Source organism: Sturnira hondurensis, unplaced genomic scaffold (genome assembly GCF_014824575.4).
Source record: "Sturnira hondurensis isolate 20B ecotype Veracruz unplaced genomic scaffold, ASM1482457v3 Scaffold0021214, whole genome shotgun sequence".
NCBI classification, from domain to species: domain Eukaryota; kingdom Metazoa; phylum Chordata; class Mammalia; order Chiroptera; family Phyllostomidae; genus Sturnira; species Sturnira hondurensis.
The window spans coordinates 6412375-6439668 of NW_028093845.1; the positions used below are offsets into that span (position 1 = coordinate 6412375).

The following is a 27294-nucleotide window of genomic DNA, read 5'->3' on the forward strand; positions in this document are numbered from 1 at the left end:
TAATAAGAATAAATTATGTTTCACACATTCACAACTGTAAACCTACTTTTGCCCAAGCTTGTATGTGCACATACATTTATATATGAACACATGTATATATGTATGCATGTATATAGATGTATGATACATATTTATGTGAATAACTTAGGTCTAAGACTGAAACAAATGTAGGACTAGGGTGGTAGAATAAAACGTGTCCCAACACTGTACAAATGGTATAGATATGGAGAATGGGGATAGAAGGTTGAAGGTACCCTAAATACACTGATTGTTTCATCATTTTTAGGAGAAACAAACACTGTGGGAAACTAAAAACACAGTCACATTATTTTGCTGTTCTTCTCATTAGGAAGTGGAGTCTATCCTGGCTGGTATGGCTTAGCTGGCCCCATAGATGGAAAGGTCATAGGTTTGATTCCCTGTCAAGGCACATACCCAGATTGAGGGTTCAATCCCCAGTTGGGGTGCCTATAAGAAGGCTGCCAATAAATGTTTCTCTCTTACACAGATGTTTCTCTTTATTTAAAAGCAATAAGAAAAATGTCCTGAAGTGAGGATTAAAAAAACAAGAAGAGGAGTCTATTTCCCCACCCGCTAAATCAGGGCTGACCTTGACTGGCTTTAATCAACAGGATGTGGCAGAAGTAACGGTGTGCAAGTTTTGGACCATAAGTCTCAATAGTCTTGCAATCTTATGTCTTTCCACTCTTCTAATGTGGCCCCAAGACCATTACAGAAGAAAGTTTAGTCAACTGACGTACCCAGGACAGTCAACTGAGGCACCCAGTGAACAGTCTACATCAACTACTAGACATGTAGGTGAAGCCCTACGATCTTTCCACTCAGCCATCTTCCCAAGCCAAATGAGTCACATTGAGAGTCCAGGAAAAAAGGACAGAGGGACTGCCCAACAAATCCACAGAACCATGAAAAATAACACATTACTTTTGTTTTAAATCAGCATTAACTAATTGATACAATCATTAAAACTGCTCAAGTAACAGAGTGATTATACTAATAGTGGAAAGTAAAAACTAAGAAAGATATAATCATTTAAAATTGGGTGGAGGAAAAGTGAGAGGGTGGATAATAAATATATACTAATTTTACCCTTGCTTACAACACAAATTAAAAAGATACAATGTGGCCCTGGCCGGTGTAGCTCAGTGGATTGAGCACGGGCTTGCGAACCAGAGGATTGCGGTTTGATTCCCAGTCAGGGCACATGCCTGGGTTGCAGGCCAGTTTCCGGACAGTTCCTGGCAGGGGACACACAATACATTGTGTGTCCTCGGCAGAGGCAACCATACGTTGATATTTTTTTCCCTCTCTCCTTCCCTTCCCCTCTAAAGATAAATAAATACAATTAAAAAATAAATAAAAATAAAAAGATACTATGTGAATGGATTGGAAGAATTAACATCATCAAAATGTCCATACTACCCAAAACAATCTACAGATTGAATGCAATACCTATTAAAGTACCAACGACATATTTCACAGACATAGAACAAACACTTCAAAAATTTATATGGAACCATAAATGACCCCCAATAGCTGCTGCAATTTTGAGAAAGAAGAACAAAGCAGGAGAGATCACAATACCTGATACCAAACTATATTACAAGGCCACTGTAATCAAAGCAGCCTGGCACTGGCATAAAAACAGGCACATAGACCAGTGGAACGGAACAGAGAGCCCAGAAATAAACCCGACTCTCTATGGGCAATTAATATTTGACAAAGGGGGCAGAAACATAAAATGGAGTGAAGATAGCCTCTTCAACAAATGGTGTTGGGAGAACTGAACAGCTACGTGCAAAAAAATGAAACAAGCACCAACTTATACCATACACCAAAATAAATTCAAGGTGGATAAAAGGCTTAAATATAAGCCATGACACCATTAAAGTCCTAGAGGAGAACATTGGCAGGAAAATCTCAGATATTTCACGCAGCAACATTTTTACTGATATGTCCCCTAGAGCAAGGGACATAAAGGAAAGAATAAACAAATGGGACCGCATCAAAATTAAAAGCTTCTGCATGGCTAAAGAAAACAGTATTAAAATAAAAAGAGAACCAACTGTATGGGAAACATATTTGCCAATGATACCTCAGACAAGGGTTTAATCTCCAAAATGTACAAAGACCTTACATGACTCCACTCTAAGAAGACAAGCAACCTACTTAAACAATGGGCAAAGGACTTAACAGACACTTCTCCAAGGAGGACATTCAGAGGATCCAGAGACACATGAAAAGATGCTCGATATCACTAGCTATCGGAGAGATGCAAATTAAAACCACAATGAGATACCACTTTACATTGGTAAGAATGGCCATTATAAACAAAGCAACAAACAAGTGTTGGAGAGGTTGTGGGGAAAAGGGGACCCTAGTTCACTGTTGGTGGGATTGCAGACTGGTACAACCACTGTGGATAACAGTATGGAATTTTCTAAGAAAACCAAAAATGGTTCTGCCTTTTGACCCAGCAATTCCATTGCTGGGATTATATCCTAAGAGCCCTGAAACACAAATCCAAAAGAACCTATGCACCCCAATATTCACAGCAGCACAATTTACAATAGCCAAATGTTGGAAGCAACCTAAGTGCCCATCAGTAAATGACTGGATCAAAAAACTATGGTACATTTGGACAATGGAATTCTATGCAACAGAAAGGAGCTCCTACCCTTTGCAACAGCATGAATGGAACTGGAAAGCATTATGCTCAGTGAAATAAGCCACGCAGTGAAAGACAAATACCATATGATCTCACCTTCAACAGGAACCTAAACAACAAAACAAGCAAGCAAAATATGACCAAAGACACTGAAATAGAGAACAGGCTGATAGTGACCAGAGGGGAGAGGGGAAGGAATTTCAGGTGAAAAGGGGAAGGGTTCACAGGAACAAGTATAAAGGACATAGGAAAAAAAACTAAGGGGCGGGGGGAATAGGAGGGAGGTGGGGAACACAGTGGGGATGGGCTGGGATGAGAGTAAAAGACAGAAAACTGTACTTGATCAACAATTAAAATAAATTAATTTTAAAAAAGTAAAAAAAATAAATGGTACTAAATGAAAACAGAATATTTCTGCCTCTGGTAATAACAGCTAGTAAGCAGAACCAAATCTTCTACTAAAGAGAACTTTAAAAACTATGTTTAAAAATATCTTCTTAAAATCATCAAAAAACAAATGTGACATTAGCAAATATTGGGGCCAAAATCTATGAAAAATTGAAAACTCAGAGAAAAAAGCCCCACACTCAAGCAGCTTTCACCCTGCGGACATCAGCTCCAAGCCTTACTGTTTGCCACGGCCTTGCAGGGCATGGCCAACAGAAGACATATTGCTAGACACTCCCAAGACAGAGTACCTGGCAAGATACCTATTTGTCCACTTTTACGATAGTACTGTGAAGGGTTATTAACATCAGGAGAAGTATAAACTAGGATACTAATCCTTACAAATGCCAGCAGCTTTGGTTCAGAACACCTACACAGTCTAGTAAATCTAGAGTTTTGAACTTGGATTAACGTGATCACATGTAGTAGTACCTGAAGGCAACTGGCAGAGGAATCACAAAACCTTTCTGGAGAACAATTCCATCATCCTAGGCCTCAAATTATTCCCTCAAATGATTTTTCCCCACACAAGTTCAAGCACAAAGTCAAAGATACGATTAGCTCTGAACAGGGCCCTTTCTCTGTTGTAGCACATCACAGCCAGTTTCCAACCTGAGACATGGCATTATCCATCTTATAATCCTGCAATATTCTGCCAGTGCATGAGGATAAAGATAAAATTTCTAAACATGAATGACAAGGCCGTGCCTGAATCATCCTAAATCCCTAGCTTCTTTCTACTGTGGTTCTCCTCTAGGTTCACCAATCTTTTTTCAATCCCTTGAATTTACCCATGCTCCTTCCTATTACAGGGGAATATAATTTTAAAAACTCCCCCTTTGCTATTATGAACTGTTTTCTTGAATAAAATAATCAATACAAATAAAAGGATATGTGATACATATGTGAATGAACATATGTGTATATATATATATATATATATATAAGCATAATAAATAAAATACTCATGAACCCAGCACCCAATATTTCCAATACTGTTAAAGCTCTTGATGTTCCCTGACTCTCACCTAAACTGTTTAGTATTCCCTTGCTTTTGTTTTTAAAGTTTACCACATATATAGGTATCCTAAACATTACTTTTGCTAGTTTTTTTTTTAATTTATAAAAATACATTGTATGTATTCTTCCATGACTTCTTATGTCACATTTCCAGAGTTTTCTCTCATCATTTTCACTGCTGTTCAGGAGTCCATTGGAAGGACATACTTTATCCATTCTACTATAAATGGAATTGTAGATTTCCAATTTTTTTATTCACTAACTACTGCAATGAATATTCATAAACATGTCCCTAATGCAAATGTGCAAGTTTCTCTCGGGAAGAGCTTCTCAATGTGTGTGCTACACATGGCTCAAATGGGTGTAGGTGTGAGCCAAGGGTTGAGCAATCCTGCAGCAGCCTGTGGGAAATGAGTTGGCCTAGAGAGCAGACTAGTCCCCTTAGTTCCATGTCCCAAACAAATGTCACCATCTGCTGTAAGTGCTACATATCTAAAACAGGAAGGGGTGCTCCTGGGTCTTCCCACTCCAGTGCAGTCTACCAGCCAGCAACACCTATGCAGAAACTTGATTAAAATGTAGTATCTTAGGCTAGGCCATACAGGACCTGGTGAATCAGAATCTGCATTTTAACAAGATCCCAGGTGACTCATGCAAAAAGTCAGTGCATACAGAAATGGAATAGCTGCATTTTAGGGTGTGGTTACTTCACTTACACTAATGCCAAATTCTCCTTAAATACCGAACCAATAAACCCTTCTACAAACAGTGTCTAAGAGTTCCTGTTAGAACACATCCTCCTTGTAATCCCTTAGTATAGTCAGACTTTTAAATTTTTACCATTCTGATGTTTAGACAATGATATTCCTTTCTGGTTTTAATTTACTTTTCTATTAATGAGATTAAATATATTTAATTTTCTGTGAAACACTTGTTCATGTATTTTTATTCTGGAGTTGTTGATCATTTCCTTATTAATTTGTATATGTTATTTGTATATTCTCAATAAATACCATGTATATTTTTCCCTTTCCAGGTAATGGTTTGCCTTTTTGTTTGCTTTATATTGTCTTTCAATGATGAAAACTTCTTACTTAGGAATTACTCAAGCTTATCATGCTTATGCTTTACAGCTAGCTTTGTCCTTGTTTTTAAGTTCAGGAGGCAGTTTCCATATTTTAAAATGTTGCCTTTTTGCATTTCAAATATCTATTTTACATGCAGAGAATTCATTCCTCTGACTGTGGCTCAAATGTCAAATATGAGGGAAAATTTCCCTAAGCTTCATGACTAATAGGCCAGATGTAACATAATGTGTCCTTGCTAAGCACCATATATCTCTGCTTCATCACATTTAAATAATAACAGCAATTTTACATTCATTTCTGTTTATTTGGATAATGTTTGCTTCCTTACACAGATATGCAAAAATCATGAAGGTAAGAATCAAGTGTTTTTACTCACTGTTTTATCTCCCAGCCAGCATTAAAACAATACCTGTCAGATAGTTGGCTTTCAAGTATTTGCCAAATGAATGGAGAAAAATTCTACGGACATTAGGGACCACAGAAGCATGCCAGCCAAAACAGAAAGTGTCCCTTGCACAACAGAATTTGACAGAAAAATAACATACAACTGGCACTATGAAAAATGAACTGCAATACTACTGGCTAGTATATGGGATATTTAGAGACAACTCATGATTCACGAATATATCTTTTTCTGGAGGGGTGCTATTAAGGTAGTTCCCTCGTTAGCTCTTGTATACCTTTAGTAATTGTGGATAAAATTCTTTCAACACTAGGGAGATTAAATAATTCTCAGCTAATACACCACTACCCATTAAAGTTGTTCAACCTAGAAAATTTAAAAGGCATCTTTTATTCTTCCATTTTCTTCATAAACTACATCAATAAGTCCTTAATACCACCCTCTGTCATTTGTCTTATGTCTAAACGGGTCCCAGCACAAGTCATCCTTCATCTAGATAATCTTAGTAATTCTTTCCTCACTTGTCTGTCTCCAAGGTCTTCCTCTTCCAGTCTACCTACCACACTGTGCAGAGAAGCTTCTGCAACACAAACCTGACAGTGTCAACACCTCGCTTGAAACTGTTGATGGCTCCTGGACCATACAAAGCCAAGCTTATGTTTTTCCTCATCAACTCTTCTCACGTTTGTAATGGCACAGCCCACTAGAACCTGGGGTATTGGCCAGAGGAAAAGAGATAACAAAAAAAACCAAGGTCTGAAGGAAGTGTTTCTGAAGATAATCATTTCATCTTCTGAGCTTAGAGAAGGAGTGAAAGCAGAAAAAATTTACAAGTGGTAGATACAAAGTTCAGAAAAGATGGTAAGGTTTAAGGGTAGCTTTGTTGTGGAGGCGACTTTTCCCACGCGTCCCCTGCCCCCTGACTGCCACAGATGAAAGTAAACAAGACAAGATGTGGTCTGCTTGAGGAGGAGAGGTGGCCAGTTTCTCCGAGGAAAAAAAGGCCTTAAGCAGTGGCCAGTTTCTCAGGGGAAAAAGGCCTGGAGCCCCTTTCTCCAGGGGCTTTTATTGGGTTGTAATACACAGGAATACAGGTGGTAAGGATCAAATAGTAGGTAACATTTCAAAGAAATCTGAGGGCTTACTCTGAGTCAGAGTCTGTCAGGAAATGGAGTTGCAGAAACTTTGGGAGGCATACTCATTTCCTCTCACACCCTTAACATATGAATGAAAGCACTCTTAGCAGAGCAGATTTCACAGGTTTATCAGCAAGTCTTTGTGATGCAAGATTTTTCCCCAGGACACACTCTAGCCAAAGCAAGGAGTTGCACTTCTCCCCAACAGGTATTCAGGGTTAAGGGGATTAGAGCCAGGAAGCGCTTCTCCCAGAAAACATGGGGATTCGGGCTTTGACAAAGCTGGGGAGACACAGAGACAGACAGACAGACAGACAGACAGACAGACAGACACACACACACACACGACATGACCACGAAAATCCACTGCCCCCTTTTTGTTGCAGGTCCCCCCAGTCCTTCCATGATGGCCTCCCAAGTGATGAGTCTGGCTTAGGTTGCCCCCTGCTGTGAGGGGTCTTACCTGTCATTGACTTCCGACCAAGCTTTGGGGGCAGGGAGAGGAAACTGAGGCAGCATTTGCTACCACAGACAAGCTTTGTCTCCTAGGCTGGCTCACATTCCAAAGGTCATCGCTCACCCATAGCCACAGAGGTCGAGTTGCAATTCCTAGAACCAGGCAGAGCGATCTACAACACTTTGGAAAAACTGAAGAGTGTAAAGGAGCAAAACTGTTACTCTCATGTCACAACTCTGCAACCTCACAGTGTTCAAAGCTGAAAATACTCTCTTTACTGTATATTAAACCTCCAAAGTAGTTCTCTATTTTATTTTTGACTTGGATTTCTTTGTCAGAAATCATATCCCACAGGGTATTTATTCTGCTTTTCCTCAGGCACATCACCACCCTGAGAAAATAAGACATAAATATTAACTTATCAGTGATTGTATGCTACTTTCAGGTATAGATTTTATATGATGATTGCATAAATGTTTATTATTATTCTTTTATGAGTGGCTTTTTAACTACTTATTGTTTTGTAAAATAGTTAGTCCTGACTGGTGAGACTCTGTTGGTTGGGCCTTGTCTTACACCGCAGAAGGCTGCCTGCTGTAGTCCGGCTGGGGAGTGTAGGAAAGGCAAATGATTGATGTTTCTCTCTTGCATCAGTGTTTCTCTCTGTCTCTTTCCTTTCCCCTCTCTTTTAAAAAATAAATACATAAATTTAAAAAATACAACTAAAATTGTACATTAATCACAGCACTATTTTGTGATATGCTATCAATGTGATTCTTATAAAAGCAAGAATTAGTAAAAATAATTTTAGTAAAAATATTTCTTTCTGGAAAAACTCTACCTCTCAACAATAAGATTATCTTCCTAATTTTTAAAATTATGTGCTTTTCATATAACACACTCACGGACAGGAAGAATTATCATTAAAACGTCCATTCTACCCAAAGCAATTTATAGATTTAATGCAATCCCTATCAAAATACAAATGGCATTTTTCACAGAAATAAAACAAATAGTTCTTAAATTTATATGCAACCACAAAAGACCTAATGGCTACCGCAATCTTGAGAAAGAACAAAGTTGGAGGTATCATGCTACCTGATATCTAACTATACTATATAAGGCTAAAGTAATTAAATGGCAAAGGAACAGAATAGAGAGCCTGGAACCAAATCCAAGGCTATATGGTCAATTAGCCTCTGACAAAGGAGGCCAGAATATACAATGGGACAGTCCATTCAATAAATGGTGTTGGGAAAACTGGAAAGATATGCAAAAAAAGAAAAGAGGAAGAAAAGAGGGAAAAAAAGAGAGAAAGGAAGGAAAGAAAAAGAACCTAGACTACCTTCTTATACCTTACACAAGAATAAAGTAAAAAACCAATTAAAAACTCAAATGTAAGGCCTCAAACCATAAAACTCCCAGAAGAAAACACAGGCAGTAAATTCTGTGACATTACTCTTAGTAATATATTTTTTTCTGATATATCTCCTTGAGCAGGGGAAACAAAAGAAAAAATAAACAAATGGAACTACACCAAGCTAAAGAGTATTTGCACAGCAAAGGAAACCATCAACCAAATAAATGCCTACCAGATGAGAGAAGATATTCACCAATGACACAACCAATAAAGGATTAATATCCAAAATTTAAAAGAAACTCATACAACTTACCACCAAAAAATTAACAATCCAATTTAAAAATGGGCAGAAGACCTGAAAAGACATTTCTCCAAAGAGGACATACAGATGGTCAATAGACATATGAAAAAACACTCAAAACCACTATCAGAAATGCACATTAAAAACCACCATCAGATATCCTCTCAAATCTTTCACAATGGCTATCATTAATAAATAAAAAAAATAGCACGGCAAGGATGTGGAACAAAGGGAACCTTTGTGCATTGTTGGTGGGACTGCAAATAGGAGCAGCCACTGTAGAAAACAGTATAGAGATTCCTCAAAAAATTATAAACAGAACCACCTTCTAACCCATCAATTCCACTTCTGGGCATTTATCCAAAGAAATCCAAAGCAGTAATTTGAAAAGATATATGCACCCCTATGTTCACTGTAGCACTATTTACAACAGCTAACCTAAGTGCCCATCAACAGATGATTAGATAATGTGGTACATAATAAACACAAATGGAACACTACATAGCCATTAAAAAAATGAAACCTTATCATTTGCGACAATAAGGATTGACTTAAAAGTATTACGCTAACTGAAATAAGACAGAAAAAGACAAATACCATATGGAATTTAAAGAACAAAATAAACAAAAAACAGAAACAGACTCAGATACTGAGGACAAATTGATGGTTGTCAGACGTGAGGGGACTTTCAGGACTAGGTGTAAAATGTAAAGGGATTAAGAAGTACAACTTGTTAAGTTACAAAACAGTCACGACTATATAAAGTACAGCACAGGAACTAGAGACAATAACATTGTAGTAAACTATGCATGGTGCCAGGCGGGTACTAGACTTATTGGGGGAATCATTTAGTAAAATTTATAAATGTCTAACCACTAGACTATATAACTAAAACTAATATAAAATAATATTGAATGCCAACTAAAACTGAAAACAAAATTAAAATTTAAAAAAGCAAACAAAAATTATATGCTTTTTTGGGTTTTTTTGCCCTGGCTAGTATGGCTCAGTGGAATGAGTGCCGGCCTGAGAATCAACGGGTCACTGGTTCAATCCCCAGTCAGGGCACATGCCTGGGTTGTGGGCCAGGTGCCCCATAGCGGGCACACAAGAAGCAACCAGACACTGATGTTTCTCTCCCTCTCTTTCTGCTTTCCTTCTCCTCTCGAAAAATATATAAATAAAAAATCTTAGAAAAAAAAAGTACATGCTNCTAGTATGGCTCAGTGGAATGAGTGCCGGCCTGAGAATCAACGGGTCACTGGTTCAATCCCCAATCTAGGGCACATGCCTGGGTTGTGGGCCAGGTGCCCCATAGCGGGCACACAAGAAGCAACCAGACACTGATGTTTCTCTCCCTCTCTTTCTGCTTTCCTTCTCCTCTCGAAAAATATATAAATAAAAAATCTTAGAAAAAAAAAGTACATGCTTTTCAAAACAAAGGGCAATAAAAAAATTAAGAAAATGGCTTTAAATCTGCAGAATTTCAATACTCATCTTGCTGTCAAATATAGGTACATTTATATCCCAAAGTCACACACTCAACTAACTTCATCTAAAATTTAAAAAGAGCTTCTGAACCTTGAGAGAACTATAATGACAGTTCAAAAATTTTTAAATGGCCAAATAAAATGACACCTTTTCAACACTAGCCAAAATTTTACCTAAGAATCAAACATAGCACCCAAAACATACATTCTTGGGATACATTTTATTAATCTGAAGCTCTTCTGCTAATATGCTTTTGTAAACTACAGGAAGCCCTGGCTGGTGTGGCTCAGTGGATTGAGTGCTGGCCTGTGAACCAAAGGGTTGCCAGTTCAATGCCCAATCTAGGACACATGCCTGGGTTGTGGGACAGGTCTCAGTGGGGAGCACATGAGAGGCAACCACACACTGATGTTTCTCTCCATCTCTTTCTCCCTCCCTTCCCCTCTCTCTAAAAATAAATAAATAAATGAAATCTTAAAAAAATACGGAGGAAAATAACATTTAAAGGTCTTTTTATTCCATGTTTCTGCACATGAATTCACCAACTGACTAAATAATAATGGCTGGTTTCTGATAATCACTTAACTCAGGTATATGCTTTTAGATCTCAATCCTTTATAAATTGCTTAAGAAGTTTTTAAAATTTTTTATTTATGATTTAGATAGAGAGAGAGAGAGAGAGAGGAAAGAGAGAAACATCAATTAGTTGTCCCACTTACTTATGCATTCATTGGTTGATTCTTGTATGTGCCCTGACCAGGGATTGAACCTGCAACCTTAGTATATCAGGACAATGCTCTCACTGAACTACCTGGCCAAGGCTTAAGAACTGTTACTGTACTTGAAAATAAAATGAGTATAATCAAATAATTAAAAAGTACAATCATTTTGTCAATTACTCAAAAGTTAAAATTCACACAAAACTATGTTTAATACCTAAAATTCTAATATTAATGACAATGTAATTTAAGAGTTCCAAAGCAACTGAGTTGCCTATCTTTCTAGCAAATTAAAATCAATACTCCTATGGTTCCCAAACTTTGTACTAGGGCACTCAAGTTGCGCCTGCAACAAATTCAGAGTTTGAAGGGAAGTTTTAAATTTTCGAAAAAAACACAGTGCCATCTGTCAAATACCTTATGAACTATTACTACTAAGTTGCATGGGGTACTATTAAAAATATTGAGATACATTGGCTGACAAAATTTGGAAACTTCTGTAATATTTAATTGTAAAGTAGATTTTAAGTAACTTCTTTACTTCTTTTGAAATGGTAAAGTGCAAGTGTCACATTAACCTGAGACGTATTTCTCAACCCCTATATATAACAGTAACTTAACAATCTACAGGTAAAAAGTAAAAACACTTAACACAAATTAGCTCCTAAAATAATATTTATTATGGCTTTCACAGTCCAGTACTGGGATTAAAAGAGTGAAAATATATCCCATCTCTCTGCCTAAAGAACCAATTACTACAGTTATTCAAACAGAAGGTAATTTGGGAATTATTCCTACTCTTCAATATTTTTTCAATAATAAGCTCTTTCCGACTAGGTATTCTGTTCATTAGCCAAGCGGCCCCATATTTCCCTGATGCTACATGTTAGTATAAATTGATTCCATCCATGTCCCATTCCCATCTCAGAAATAAGACAGAACTGCCTGTATTTCTTCATGTCATAAAACTTACAAAATTCTTGAGTCAGAGGGACCTCTGGATAAGCTGATCTGTGAAAGGACTGCTAAAAAAGAGAAGAAAACAGAATTTCTAGGGGACAGAAAGCCCTGGTTCTGAGGGCAGACTGAGAGTCGGAAGAAACCAAGCTCCAGGACAAGCTGTTTCTAACATTAATGACCACAAGCAACCCGACTTTGACAGCTTTCCTCGTGTGTACAACAAAAGGAAAGGACTGCGGTAGAGTTTGGATCTGTTACTCAGCATCCCTTGAGATCAGAACAGAGATACAGATTCTAGAGAATACCCTGGAGATTCGGGTCTAGCTCAAGCTCAGTAGGCTGGGGTTGAAACGAAGATCACAATCTGTGCAAGTGATTCCAGTGTGCAGCCAGGTCTGGGAACCAGGACGATGCTTAAGTTGACTTATGCAAGGCCCAGTCAATGCTTTTGACTCTGACTTGATGTCCACAGGTACAGAAGCAATCTTGTTCTTCTACAAACAAACATGCCAAGAACAGCAGAGTGGAAAGACACTGAGAAGAGAGACACTGAGGAGATCTGGATCTACTGGATTCCCCTAGACTGCTTGTTATGTGAGAAAAACACCACCTCCTTCTTCATTTAAATCACTTCTAGTTGCTTGAAGCTGAAAAGTATTTCTCAATGGTACAGCAATGAATGACGAGATGATCTCAAACGTATAGTTCAGATCTAATATTCTAAAGCACCAACTTTAAATAAACTGACTGCCCAGGGAAGAATACTTTTCTACAACAAAAGCCCTGACATATGGCTAACTAGACTTTGAGGGACAATCTGAAGACATCATTCAGAAGACCACCATGGCCTTACCAAGTCCCATGCTTTCCCTACATTTTCACTCAGTTCAAGAGCATGTATTAGGTTAAAGTTCACAAGTTGAATTAAAATGAGTATATCCTATGGAAACCCCACACTAAAAAGACTACACATTTACATTCATAATTTCTAAACTAATAAATTTAACCAGATCTTGGTTTAGGAAGGTCAGAAAGACTAACTACAAGGGTATTCTTTATGCATCTCTCCCCCATTAATTTTTCTACAGTGAATTAAGCTCTGCCTGGGATAGTAACTGTCTCAAAGTCGAATTAGTGTTTAAAATATAAAAACTAAAGAAGTAGTGGCTAACAAAGTGTACCCCCAAATGGGCCATTCCATTTGCCCTGTACCTCATGTTAAAGATAACTAATACAGAGGCATAAAAAATCAATAAATATTGATAAAATCTTAATGACGGCAAGGAATCAGGCTGCATGATAGAGATGGCTGGGTGGCTCAGTGTGACTAGGTAAAGGGGAAGGGCCCAGGGAGATGTGTAAAATACCGTAAGAAATAAAGCAAATTTATTACTGAATTGAGCTAATTTCCAATTTTTCTATTAGGCAATATCATCTTTAACTTTTATACAAATAAAAACCTGAACAGAAACACACTGATTGGTAGCCGTACTTTGGCGAACTTTCCCTTTAACCTACCGGTATCTGCTGGGTTGTTATTGGCTGTAGCCAGGGAGCCGGTGTGGTTTCGGACGAGATTGTCTTGAGCTGATGGAAGGCCTGACGCTGACCATGGGACAGTACTGTATCCTGAAAGACTCTGCTGCTGGTGGTACTGTTGTGATGGTGGAGGCGGAAGTGGTGAGGGACCAATTCTGGTATTTTGACCAGAAAATGAATTATCTCTAACAGGTCTGATAGTTGAAGCATTCTGTGAGGTAAACATCTGTCGCCCATACGGATCATCAGCAGGCAGGGAGGGATGTGAAACACTAGGATACACAGCATTAGAAACGGTCGACACAGCATAGTGGCCACAAGTAGAGGGAAATCCCTGAGAAACAGCAGGAGAGTTGGCAGAGTACATGACTGGACTGTTGTAGTGATTCACAAAAGAGGAGTATGGCTGGGAGGCACTCGTATGCAAATGAGATGCTGATGATGTGGCACCTTGGAAATACTCTGGAGTGGACCCCACAATGTGAGGGGCAGGAGGACCCCTGCCATATATCTGCTGTGCTCCTGGTGGTTGGTTCGTTGTTTTAGAAGTCACCACATTTTGCGTTGGTGCTGTATACAGACCAGAGTAGTAGTCGCCACACTGGCCATCCAATGGCAAAGAGGTCATTTTCTCAGGTCCTTGAGAGTACTGTCCTGAGGGAGCACTATAGTTTTGAGGATACAATCCATACCCAGATGGAACCTGCATTTGATTCTGTGCTGGACCTGAAACAGAAAAGCAAATAAAGATTGTTAAGGAGATCATTTTAAAGCACAGTTTCTATCTAATTAACAGCTAATTAATTTACTTCTCCATAATCACAAATTATTAGAAAAGTCACATACTGTTTTGGACCCAATGTGGCAGCTAGTGTCCAAGATTGCCTCTAGTGATCCCTATGTCCTGGTATTCACACCCTCCCACACTGTACCAGAATTGGTCTGTGTGACCAAGAGCATAGCAGCAGTACCCAGCTTTCTTGGCAACAGGGAAGCAGGGGTGTGCGGGGTTTAGGGAGATAACACAGGAGGCGGAGCTTAGGCAGTAAAGGGAACAGAGCTTTGCTGGCTCCCCCCACAGCTCACCACCTGCTGTGTGGCCCGGTTCCTAACAGGGAACAATGGGTACCGGTCCATGGCCCGGAAGTGCGGACCGCTGGCATATAGCAAAGGTAGTTAAGTAGTACAACACTTCCAAGGTTTGCCCAGCTGTGGGTGTTGGCTCTCTCTTTCTTAGATCACTCGGCCTGGTAGAACAAACCGGCCAAATTGTGAAGAGCCCTACTGAGAGTCCATGCAGTGAGGAACTCAACTCTCTGACCAACAGCCAAAGAGACACTGAGACCTGCCAACAACCACATGAATGAGCTTGGAAGCAGATCCTTCCCACCTAGCAGTTATCTAGAGATAACTACAGTTCCAGGTGACAGCTTGACTACAGCCTCATGAGACCCTAAGCCAAAGCTACCGAACTAGTCCATTTCCAAGCTCACATCCCTCAGAAACTATGAGAGTAAATATTTGCTGCTTTAAGTTGCTAAGTTTTGGGTATATTATGCAGCAATTGATAACTAACAGCTAGCATGAAAAAAGTTCAAATCTTTTGTATTAGCTTTATAGAAACACTATAAAAGTAACAATATACCAGTGTAAAAAACACTCAAATGAGAGTACTGTAAAGTAAAAAGTTCAAGTCCCCTTCTCTCCCTGGTATCTGACATCGTACTTCCCAGTAGCAGCTACAGCTAATGGTTTCTTGGGTATCCTCTGCAGGCCTACCTATGTATATATAATATGTCATGTATATATAAGCATGTATGTTTTTAAACATATATGTTCCATACTATAATTCTGTAACCTGTTTTAACTTATCCTAGATATCATTGTTAGCATAAATAAATTTTCATTATTCTCCTAAAAAATCTATACAGCATTTCATTGTAGATATATAATATTGTTTACTAAATCCCCATTGATAGATACTTATTTCAGGGAGTGAACTAATTAATATATATCTATGAGGTCAATTGGAGGTTCATAGTTTGTGCTTTTAAAATTGACCATTATTGCCAAAATCTCTTTCCAAAATATATATCAATATGTAGATATTTAAGCATTAATAATGCTTAAGAATGTCTCATCATCCCAAGATTGAGTGGCATTTTATTTTTTTAAAAAGTTTTTAAAGATTTACTTTTTTATTTCTAGAGAGGAGAAAGGGAGGGAGAAAGAGAGGGAGAGAAACATCAATGTGCGGCTGCCTCTCATGAGCCCCCTATGTTGGACCTGGCCTGCCACCCAGGCAAGTGCTGACTGGGAATCAAACCAGCGACTGACTCTTTGGTCCACAGGTCAATCAATGCTCAATCCACTAAACCACATCAGCCAGGGCTTGAGTGGCCTTTTAATCTCTGCCATTCTGATAAGTGAAAAACATTTTAGTGTGCAGTACCTAACTATGAGTGATGCTGAAAATCTTTTCAACTATTTCTTAGTCATTATGTGTCTTCCTCTGTTACTTGCCCTTTTCCACAGGGTTGTGTTTTAATCAGCTTAACAATAACCCACAACCTTTGGACCAATTACAGGGCTGTGTTTTATAAGTGTTCTTGTATATTAAGAAATTTAACCTATTATTTTTATTTGCTGTATATATTTTCCCTCAGGTTATTGTTTGTCTTTTGACTTTACCCATGGTATCTTTTGCTACAGTATCTTGATTATATAGTAATATCTTTCATGCTTGATAAATTTTAAAATCATTCTTAGAACCTTCACCATTCCAGTATTATAAAACTATATACTCATGTTTTCCTGACACTTTTAATACTTTCCCATTCAATTTTTCTATTTTTGATCATAGAAGGTAGTTATTCTATTGTTATTAAAATTAACATTAATCACCCTGACTGGTGTAATTCCATGGATTGAATGTGGGCTGAGGACCAAAGTGTCACCAGTTTGATTCCCTGTCAGGGAACATGCCTAGGTTAGGGCCAGGTCCTCAGTGGGGACCACGTGACAGGCAACCACACATTGATGCTTCTCTCCCTCTCTTCCCCACTCCCATCCCCTCTCTCTAAAAATAAATAAATAAAATCTTTAAAACAATTAACATTAATCATTGTTAATAATCTAATATTAAACATTTCATGCTATGTAGCACTCACTGTTCTAAATGCCATACATATACTAATTTCCCCCACAGCCTCGAGAAGTAAATAGTGCCATTACATCCACTTTATAAACTTGGTAAACAAGGCACAGAAATTAAGTCATTTAATAGTCACAATCATAGGAAGTAACTAGGCTGGGATTTGAATCAAGTAATGTAGCTCAAGTCCATATTTTTAAACAATAATCTGTAGCACCTCACTACAAGAAACTTTGCTGGCATTCTTTCGCCTAGTAAATATTAATCAATTGCTCCAAACACTGAAATCTAGCCTTGGTTCCAGCTAAGGGCAAACTTTATCCTAAAATCAAATTTTTAAATCTTGTAAAAGGAAATAGGTATCTGTGCCATATCTGAAATAAAAAGATAACATAGTGAAACCTTGATCTTTGATTATGTAAATACATATTTTATGGCAGACACAATGATAACTTACACAGTCAAGATGTAAAGAAAAAAATTCTACAATTCTAATTCTAAGTAATATATAGAAAACCAAAATTAAGATAAAACTGTTGTAGTAGGTGTCCAATTTACTTTTCTTGCAGTGTATTTTACAAGGCCATGGTTTACATGAATTTATTTACTTAAAAGAAAAGAGTGTAATGGGAATCTTTCATTAATGTGTAAAAAAATGTTAAATATTTTCTCTCTCCCTTTACTTTAATATATTAAAAACAGATTTGCTCCTCTTCACTACTGTCTTAGAAAACTGTATCATTAAAGTTTATCAAAAGAAGATCCAAGGCAGAGCTGGATAAATCTGTTCAGATATCTTCCCACTCAATCACTTAATAATTTAGTTGGCTCCTCCACGCTACAGGTCTGAGAACAAGAAAACAATCATTATGTCCAAGCCACTCAAATGTCATTCTTCTAAAAATAACAGAAATGTTGTATTTGCTGAAATTCATCAGAAGTGAATTATCCATCAGAGGAGGCGTACTTTCAGTCCATCAAAGAAAAGAAAGGTGCCTTGCATGGAGGATAAGGGGAAAAGGGGAAAGAGTTCATTTTATGTCAATGCTTACACAGCTAAATGTTCCAACAGCATGAAGGGTGCGAAAATAATTTCATCAAAAATTATAAATGAATCAAAACTCTTGTGAAAACAAAATGTTTCCTTTGAAATATTTTAAGTCAATTTTTAAAAGCCTGCACTAAAACGAAAAAAAACCAGTCTGAATGGACAGAAAATAGTATCTATAACAAGTAGAATGCAGTATCTTTAAAAATTTTGTCTTACTGTAGTAAGAAATGTGTTGTCTTTTCTTCAACTTTAAAATATATTAGATGCCCTGGCTGGTGTAGCTCAGTGAATTCAGTGCCAGCCAGTGAACCAAATGGTTGCTGGTATGATTCCCAGTCAGGGCACATGCCTGGGTTTCAGGCCAAGCCCCCAGTAGAGGGTACGCAAGAGGCAACCACACAGTGATGTTTCTCTCCCTCTCTTACTCCTTCCCTTCCCCTCTTTCTAAAACTAAATAAATAAAATCTTCAAAACAATAAAACTACTTTTAAAAACAATAAAAAATAAAATAAAATTAGGTAACTCTCCTAATTTTCTCTCAGGAAATATACCAAACTAATATTCAAGTTTTATTTCTTCTGCCTGTACTACAAACTGAGCCTGACAAATATTACAATAGTTTACATAGACCTATATGCTTTTGAAAGAACAGTCTACAGAGGCCCTGGCCAGGTGGCTCAGTTGATTGGAGCAATGTCTCATAAACCAAAATGTTGTGAGTTGGATCCCTGATCAGAGCACATACCCTAGGTTGTGGGTTTGATTCTAGTCGTGGCACATACAAGATGCAACCAATAGATGTTTCTATCTTCCTCTCTGTCTCTCTTCCTCTAAAATCAATAAACAGGGACTTCCGGTCAAGATGGAGGCGTAGGCAGACACACTGTGCCTCCTTGCGCAACCAAAATTAAGGACAACAAAGCTTTAGGAACAAAAAAACAACCAGAACTGAAAGAAAACTGAACTGTATGGAAATCCAACAACCATTCATCCAGGCTAGGAAGAGGGGCATAGTTAGCTAGGGCAGAGGAGGGTCCCTGCAGAAAAAAGTGGTGGCCTGTGGACCCAGGTATGCAGGCGGCAGTTGGCAGATCCCAGGCTCGGGGTGGCAACCAGCAGAGCCGGTGAGGCACACGAGGCGGCTGACCGCGTTCACACATTCGTGCACAGATAAACTAGGCCAAAAAACAAACAGTGAGACAGACCATGGAACCCAGGGTGCCAGTGACAGGAAATAAAGCCTGAAAGCACCAACTGAAAACAATTGTGGGGGTTGAGGTGCCGGAAAGGACTCCCAATCTCACAGGAGAGTTCAATGGAGAGACCCACAGGGTCCTAGAATGTATACAATCCCACCTACCTGGGAACCATCACCACCAGGGCCCAATTTCCTCGTGGGAAGTGGTAGGAAGGAACTGATATCCAAAAGAGAGAGGAGCAAGTGCCATTGTTCCCTCTCAGACCCTGCCCTCACATACGGCATCACTACCCAGCAACTGGGTTGCCCCGCCCTGGTGAATACCTAAGGCTTCACCCGTCACGACATAACAGGCGAGAGCAGACCCCACAAAAAATAGTTCAAAGGGAAGAACAGATGAAAGCCCCAGAGCCAATACTTTCAAGTGACCAAAAGATAGCCAATCTAGCAGATGCACAGTTCAAAGCTCTGGTGATCAGGATGCTCACAGGTTGATTTTGGTTGCAAATTAGATGAAAAAATGAAGGCTACACTAAGTGAAATGAAGCAAAATGCACAGGGAACCAATAGTTATGGGAAGGAAACTGTGACTCAAATCAAGGGAGTGGGCCAGAAGGAAGAAAAAAATTACCAAACAGAAAAGAATGAAGAAACAAGAATCCAAAAAAATGAGGAGAGGCTTAGGAACCTCCAGGACATCTTTAAACGTTCCAACATCCGAATTATAGGGGTACCAGAAGGGGGAAAGAAACAGCCATGAGTGGAACACTTATTTGAACAAATAATAAAGGAGAACTTCCCCAGTCTGGCAAAGGCAATAGACTTCCAGGAAGTCCAGGAAGCTCAGAGAGTCCCAAAGAAGTTGGACTCAAGGAAAAACACACCAAGGCACATCACAATTACATTACCCACGATTAAAATGAAGGAGAGAATCCTAGAAGCAGCAAGAAATAAGGAGACAGTTATCTACAAAGGACTTCCTATCAGACTGTCAGCTGATTTCTCAAGAGACCTTACAGGCAAGAAGGGGGTGGGAAGAAGTATTTGAAGTCATGAAAGGCAAGGACCTACATCCAAGATTGCTCTATCCAACAAAGCTTTCATTTAGAATGGAAAGGCAGATAAAGTACTTCTCAGAAAAGGTCAAGTTAAAGGAGTTTGTCATCACCAAGCCCTTATTTTTTGAAATGTTAAAAGGACTTATCTAAGAAAAAGAAGATAAAAAACACGTACAGTAAAATGACAGCATGCTCACAAGTATTAACAACCTCACCTAAAACAAAAACAAAAGCAAACTAAGCAAACAACCAGAACAGGAACAGAGCCGCAGAAATGGAGATCACATGGAGGGATGGCAACGGGAGTGGGAGGAGGAGAGAGGGGGAAAAGGTACAGAGAATAAGTAGCATAGACAGTTATGTAGAAAATAGGAGGAGGGCAAGAATAGTATGGGAAATGTAGAAGCTGAAGAACTTATGACACATGGACATGAACTAAGGGGAGGAATGTGGGTGGGAGGGGGTGTGGAGGGTGAAGAAGAATGAAGGGGGGGAAATGGGACAACTGTAATAAAATGATCAATAAATATATTTAAAAAATCAAATCAAATCAAATCAATATACACATCCTCAAGTGAGGATTTCAAAAAATGTACAGTCTGCAGAGGAAATTATGGACATTTTAATAGTATTAACATTTTCATATTTCCTATAATTCCCTCAGCAACTGTGGCAGCTTTAAAACACAACTCCCCAATTCTTTAATAGTCTGCTGATTAAAGGCGGGGTCTATGTCTCCTCGTTTTGAATAGGAGCAGGCTATCAGTTTCCAACGATAAAGAATGGCAGAGGCAAAGCTGTGGCTCTTCCCAGGCTCAGGCATAGGAAATTCAGCTTCTACATTGTTTGATGGAACATCTGCATGTGGATCCCTGAGCAGCTATGTGAGAAGTCCATTTACTCCACAGCTGCTACAGTCGGAAGAAAAGCCAAACCACATGGAGAGGTCATGGGTAGGTGTTCTGGTCTGAAATCCAGAGTTTTGATTCTAGCACAGGTGCCTTCCAAACCATTCCAATCTCCGGTCACTGAATCACCTTTGAGTCTTCCCACCTCAGGCCCTTGATGCCCTAAAGCACAGAAGAGCCATCTCTGCTGTGCCCTGCCCAAATTCTTTATAGAGTCTGTGAGCATAATAAAATTGCTGTTTTAAACCATCAAGTTTTGGAGTAATTTGTTATGTGGCAATACTACCTGAAACAGCAATTAATTATGATTTTTTTAAAAATCTGAATTCAGGCCCTGGCTGGTGTAGCTCAGTGGATTGAGCGCGGGCCTGTGAACCAGACGATTGCGGTTCAATTCCCAGTCAGGGCACATGCCTGGGTTGCAAACCGGTTCCTTGCAGGCTAACTACCAGCAGGGGATGCACAAAAAGGCAACCATACATTGATGTTTCTCTCCCTCTCTCCTTCCCCTCTAAAAATAAATAAATAAATAAAATCTTTAAAAAAAAAATCTGAATTCAGATGCTAAAATTTAAATACAGCCATCTTTATCTAGCATAAAAACGATTATATTCTTTTATATCACAGTTCCAATAATTATTATAAAAATGATATCTTCAAATAAGTTAAATATAATGTGTGTGTACATATATATACACACAAAATGCACTAACTTGTTCTATTCTATTAGGAAAATACTGTACTTTGCCATGTATAATGCGCACTTTTTTGCCCAAGGTTTGAGGGAAAAACAAAGATGCATATTATACATGGGTGTAATGACTGCATACCATGGTTATAATAATGGGTACAATAATCTCATGCATAATGCAAACAAAAATGTGGTTGCTCATTATATATGGCAAAGTACGGTAGTTCCTTCCTAGAATATAATAATTGAGAGCATAAAACATAAGTAAAATATGGGAAGGGATGAAGTACATACACTAAAAAAGAAACAAACAATTTAGGGCTCAAAACTGGGTCTACAATGACAGGCAACAGCAAGTACAATCACTGACGCACTAGAGACCCACACTAGCCACATGTGCCTGTTGAGCAGTTGAAGTAAGGTTAATCTGAACTGAGAAGTGCTGTAAGTATAAAATACACAATAGATTTTGAAGAAATAGTACGTAAAATGGTAAAGGACCGCAGTAATTTTAAATATTTTATATAGGTTAAGATGGTAACACTTTCTACACAGTGGAATAATTGGATAAATTCAAGTTTATTTTACTTATTTCTTTTGAAAAAAAAACTTTGACAATTTAAAATTACACATGCGGCTTGCATTAAGTTCCTACAGAATGCTTCTAAAACACAGAAAAATATAAAGTGAAAAAGCTAATTAATGATAGTTTTCAACCTAGACCTAAATATTTAATTAGACAGTAGTAGAAACACTAATTAAGAAGTATTTTGAGATATTTCCAAATTTCATTAATGCTACTAGTTTCTAAGAAAAATGGAAAAATAACTGGCTTTCTGGGATAATTCAGATGAAGATATTTCTTTGGATTCAAAATGACTCTGCAGACTTTATAAAAAGACAGCTGGTATTTTAATATCCTAAACTGGACAACAACAAAGACTGCATAGGGGAGAATAAATTAGTTATATAGGTGGATAGTTAAGTTTTTTAAAATATATTTTATTGAATATGCTATTACAGTTGTCCCATTCCCCCCACTTCACACCCTCCCCCACCCACATTCCCCTCCTTTGGTTCATGTCCATGGATAATACTTACAAGTTCTTCAGCTTCTACATTTCCCACACTATTCTTGCCCTCCTCCTATTTTCTACATAACTGTCTATGCTACTTATTCTCTGTACCTTTTCCCCCTCTCTCCTCCTCCCACTCCCGTTGCCATCCCTCCATGTGATCTCCATTTCTGCGGCTCTGTTCCTGTTCTGGTTGTTTGCTTAGTTTGCTTTTGTTTTTGTTTTAGGTGAGGTTGTTAATACTTGTGAGCATGCTGTCATTTTACTGTACGTGTTTTTTATCTTCTTTTTCTTAGATAAGTCCTTTTAACATTTCAAAAAATAAGGGCTTGGTGATGACAAACTCCTTTAACTTGACCTTTTCTGAGAAGTACTTTATCTGCCTTTCCATTCTAAATGAAAGCTTTGTTGGATAGAGCAATCTTGGATGTAGGTCCTTGCCTTTCATGACTTCAAATACTTCTTCCCACCCCCTTCTTGCCTGTAAGGTCTCTTGAGAAATCAGCTGACAGTCTGATAGGAAGTCCTTTGTAGATAACTGTCTCCTTATTTCTTGCTGCTTCTAGGATTCTCTCCTTCATTTTAATCGTGGGTAATGTAATTGTGATGTGCCTTGGTGTGTTTTTCCTTGAGTCCAACTTCTTTGGGACTCTCTGAGCTTCCTGGACTTCCTGGAAGTCTATTGCCTTTGCCAGACTGGGGAAGTTCTCCTTTATTATTTGTTCAAATAAGTGTTCCACTCGTGGCTGTTTCTTTCCCCCTTCTGGTACCCCTATAATTCGGATGTTGGAACGTTTAAAGATGTCCTGGAGGTTCCTAAGCCTCTCCTCATTTTTTTGGATTCTTGTTTCTTCATTCTTTTCTGTTTGGTAATTTTTTTCTTCCTTCTGGCCCACTCCCTTGATTTGAGTCACAGTTTCCTTCCCATAACTATTGGTTCCCTGTGCATTTTGCTTCATTTCACTTAGTGTAGCCTTCATTTTTTCATCTAATTTGCAACCAAAATCAACCTGTGAGTATCCTGATCACCAGAGCTTTGAACTGTGCATCTGATAGGTTGGCTATCTCTTCATCACTTAGTTGTATTTGTTCTGGAGTTTTGATCTGTTCTTTTGTTTGTGCCTTTTTTTTTTTGGTCTTGACACTTGTTATGTAGTGAGGGGTGAAGCCTTAGGTGTTCACCAGGGCAGGGCAATCCACATTGCTGAGTTGTGATGCTGTATGTTGGGGTGGGGTCCGAGAGGGAAAAATGGCGCTTACTCCACTCTCTGTCAGACCTTGGTTCTGCTGCTTTCCCCAAGCAAACTGGGCCCTTCTGGTGCCGATTCCCAAGTGGGTGGGCTTGTATACATTCTAAGACCCTGTGGGTCTCTCCATTGAACTCTCCTGTGAGACTGTTTCTTCCAGCACCTCAACCCCCACAGGTGTTTTCAATCAGTGTTTTGAGGCTTTATTTCCTGGTGCTGGAGCCCTGGGTTATGTGGTCTGCCCCACTCCCCAGTTTCCCCTGGTTTATCTGTGTGGGAATGTGGGATCGGCAGGTCCGTCCAGCTGCCTTGTGGGCTCAGGCCCTCCACAATCCGCTGCCCCACTGGGTTGCCCAATGCCACCACTTTTTTTGCTGCAACCCCTCTCCACCCAGCCGCCCCTCCTACTAGTCTGGATGAATGTATCTATTTTAACTGCTTGGTTGTCAGATTTCCATACAGTTCAATTTTCTGTCAGGTCTCAGGTTTTTTTGTTTCTAAATTTTTGTTGTCCTTATTTTGGTTGTGCAAAGAGGCACAGTGTGTCTACCTATGCTTCCATCTTGGCCGGAAGTGTAGATAGTTAAATTTTTAGAGAATAACTCAAAGTTTTTTTCTTATTACAAAAGTGATACCACTCAAAAACAAGTATGGAACACGATCGAATAAAAATCAACTGTGCTAAGTATTTTGATGTTTATATACCCAGTATTTTCTTTTTGTATATAACTGCCTAATTTAATTAAGTGGGCTCATAAAGTACTTTTATATGATTTTTTACTTAACACTACCTAAATATCTTACCATCATCATTTAAAATGTGTGAGCAGTATTCTATTACATGGACTTATCATATGTATTGATACTTTGCTTTTCTAAATGTAATCTATCGGTTACCATTGTTGGGTCAAGTCCCTATAGTTGGCACCTTCACTACACAAACACAGGAGTGGCACCAGATGTTCAGCATAAAAACAGGCAGGGAGAGGCAAGGATCAGAGTGGGCCCAGAAGTTGAATTTAACACTCAAAGGCTTCAAATTAGCAATTACAATATGTTAAAAAAATACATGTTCAAAGAATTGAAAAAGTATCATCAGTAAATCAATAGATAATATCAAAAGACAAATGAAAATTATTTTAAATATTGAAATATTTAAAGTAAAATTGAAATAAATGTATTAGAGGGCCTCAATGGTATGGCAAGAAAGAATCAATGAGCTTGAAAACTGATCAATGAAATGATCCAATTCAAAAAAAGAGAGAGACCTGGCTGGTGTGACTCAATGGATGAGTGTTGGCCTGCAAAACAAGGGGTTGCTGGTTCGATTCCCAGTCTAGGGCACATGTCTGGGTCGCAGGCCAGGTCCCCAGTGTGGGGTGGGGGGGGGTGGAAGACACACACTGATATTTTTCTCCCTCTCTCTCTCCCTCCCCCTGTGTAAAAAAAATAAAGAAATAAAATCTTTTAAAAAATACTGCATAGCAAAACAATACTACACAACAATAAAAGGTAGCAGACACCGATTCATGCATGGATAAATGTAGCTAAGTGAAAAAAAGATGCAAAAGACTACATATTGGCCCTAGCTGGGTAGCTCAGTTGGTTAGAGCATCATCCTAATACACCAAGGTTGAGGCTTCAATCCCTGGTCAGGGCACATAAAAAAATCAATCAATGAATTCATGAATAAGTGGAACAACATATTGATGTTTCTCTCTCTTTCCTCCTTCTTTTCTCTCTTTAAAAAAATCAATAAATAAAAATATAAATAAGTAAAATACAACTACATATTTTAAAAGACTACATATTTCAATCAGTTTAGCCTTCATATGTTCCTCTAATTTGTGAATAAAATCAACCAATTCTGTGAGCATCCTGATCACCAGTGTTTTGAACTGTGCATCTGAAAGGTTGGCTATCTGTTGGTCACTTAGAATTATAGGCTCTCGGGCTCTGACCTTTTCTTGAGTCATAATGTTTGGTCTGTTCACACCTGTTATGTTTGAGGGGCGGAGCCTTAGGTGTTCACCAGGGCAGGGTGACCGAGTTGCTGGGTTGCGACGCAGTCTGGCTGAATGGTTTGTTGTCGTACTTCTGTACAGTTCAATTTTCACTGTTTTGGCTGCATTTTTGTTACTAAAACTTTGCTGTCTTTAAACTTAGTTGTGGGAGGGGGCACAGTGTTTCCACCGACACCTCCATCTTGGCCAGAAGTCCTAAAAGAGTACGTATTTTATGGTCCCATTTATATGACATTCTGGGGAAGGTGGAATGACAGAGATGGAAAGAAGAGCAACAGTTGCTGGGACTGGTGGGGAAGAGTGGATGACTATAAGGCAAACTCAGTTTCACCAGGGGCCACATCAGCCTCAAGGTTGCCTTCAAAGGGCCAAATGTAATTTTAGGAGTGTGTAAATGTAACTACTCCTTAACTAGGGGCAAGGAGCTTGGTGCTGCCACCAGGTAGAAACAAGCTGCCAGGCTGGATAAACAAGGTGGAGGGCTGGATTTGGCCCGCAGGCCTTGTGTTTGCCACCTGTGCTATAAGGGCACTACATGAGGACTTTTTTATGAAGAGAAAACTGTAGTACTGGATACTTGACTGCATGCATTTGCCAAAACCCATAGCCCCATAAACTATAAAGAATAAATGCAAATTTATTATATTCAAATTTTTTATTAAAAAAATCAACCAGGATTTTGCCCTGGCTGGTGTAGCTCAGTGGATTAAGCACGAGCCTGTGAACCAGATGATCGAGGTTTGGTTCCCAGTCAGGGCACGTGCCTGGGTTGCGGGCCAGTTCCCAGCAGGGGATGCATGGGAGGCAACCATACACTGATGTCTCTCTCCCTCTCTCCTTCCCTTCCCCCCTCTAAAGATGGATAAATAAAATCTTAAAAAAAAAATCAACCAGGATTTCAAGGAAATCTAAAATGAACTGCAGACTCTGACAACCTACCTGAAAGATATTGAGGTAAAATGCATACAGATGGACGGCAGAAATATAATTAAAGGCATGTTCACATATATGAGTTATGAGATGTATGAGATATATATATATGAGATACATATATATAGAGACACACATGCATCTCCTGGCTGTCTGCCTAGAGAACAGAAGCAGCGACACCCCATAGCAACGAGCACATCCAGGGCACAGTTCTTGGTTTCTAAATACCATGCCCCAACAGAAGGAAGTAGGACTACTTGGACAAAGAGCTGATTCTAGTGCTAATGTAGGGCTCAAGTAGAAGATGGAGAATTTTTGTGCCAGAAAGTAAAGAAGTGCTCAAAAAC

General features: G+C 38.8%; 1 protein-coding gene across 7 annotated transcripts in view; it reads right to left on the minus strand.

Moving 5' to 3' along the window:
* SEC24B (SEC24 homolog B, COPII component) overlaps positions 1-27294 on the minus strand; it is a 103659-nt gene that overhangs the window by 64629 nt on the left and 11736 nt on the right. For 6 of the 7 annotated variants that reach the window (XM_037031835.1, XM_037031841.1, XM_037031840.1 and 3 more), the window contains exon 2: positions 13590-14336. In XM_037031835.1, the coding sequence (XP_036887730.1) occupies positions 13590-14336 (747 nt within the window). The remainder of the gene's footprint in view (positions 1-13589; positions 14337-27294) is intronic. The other variant, XM_037031837.1, reaches the window with a different exon arrangement.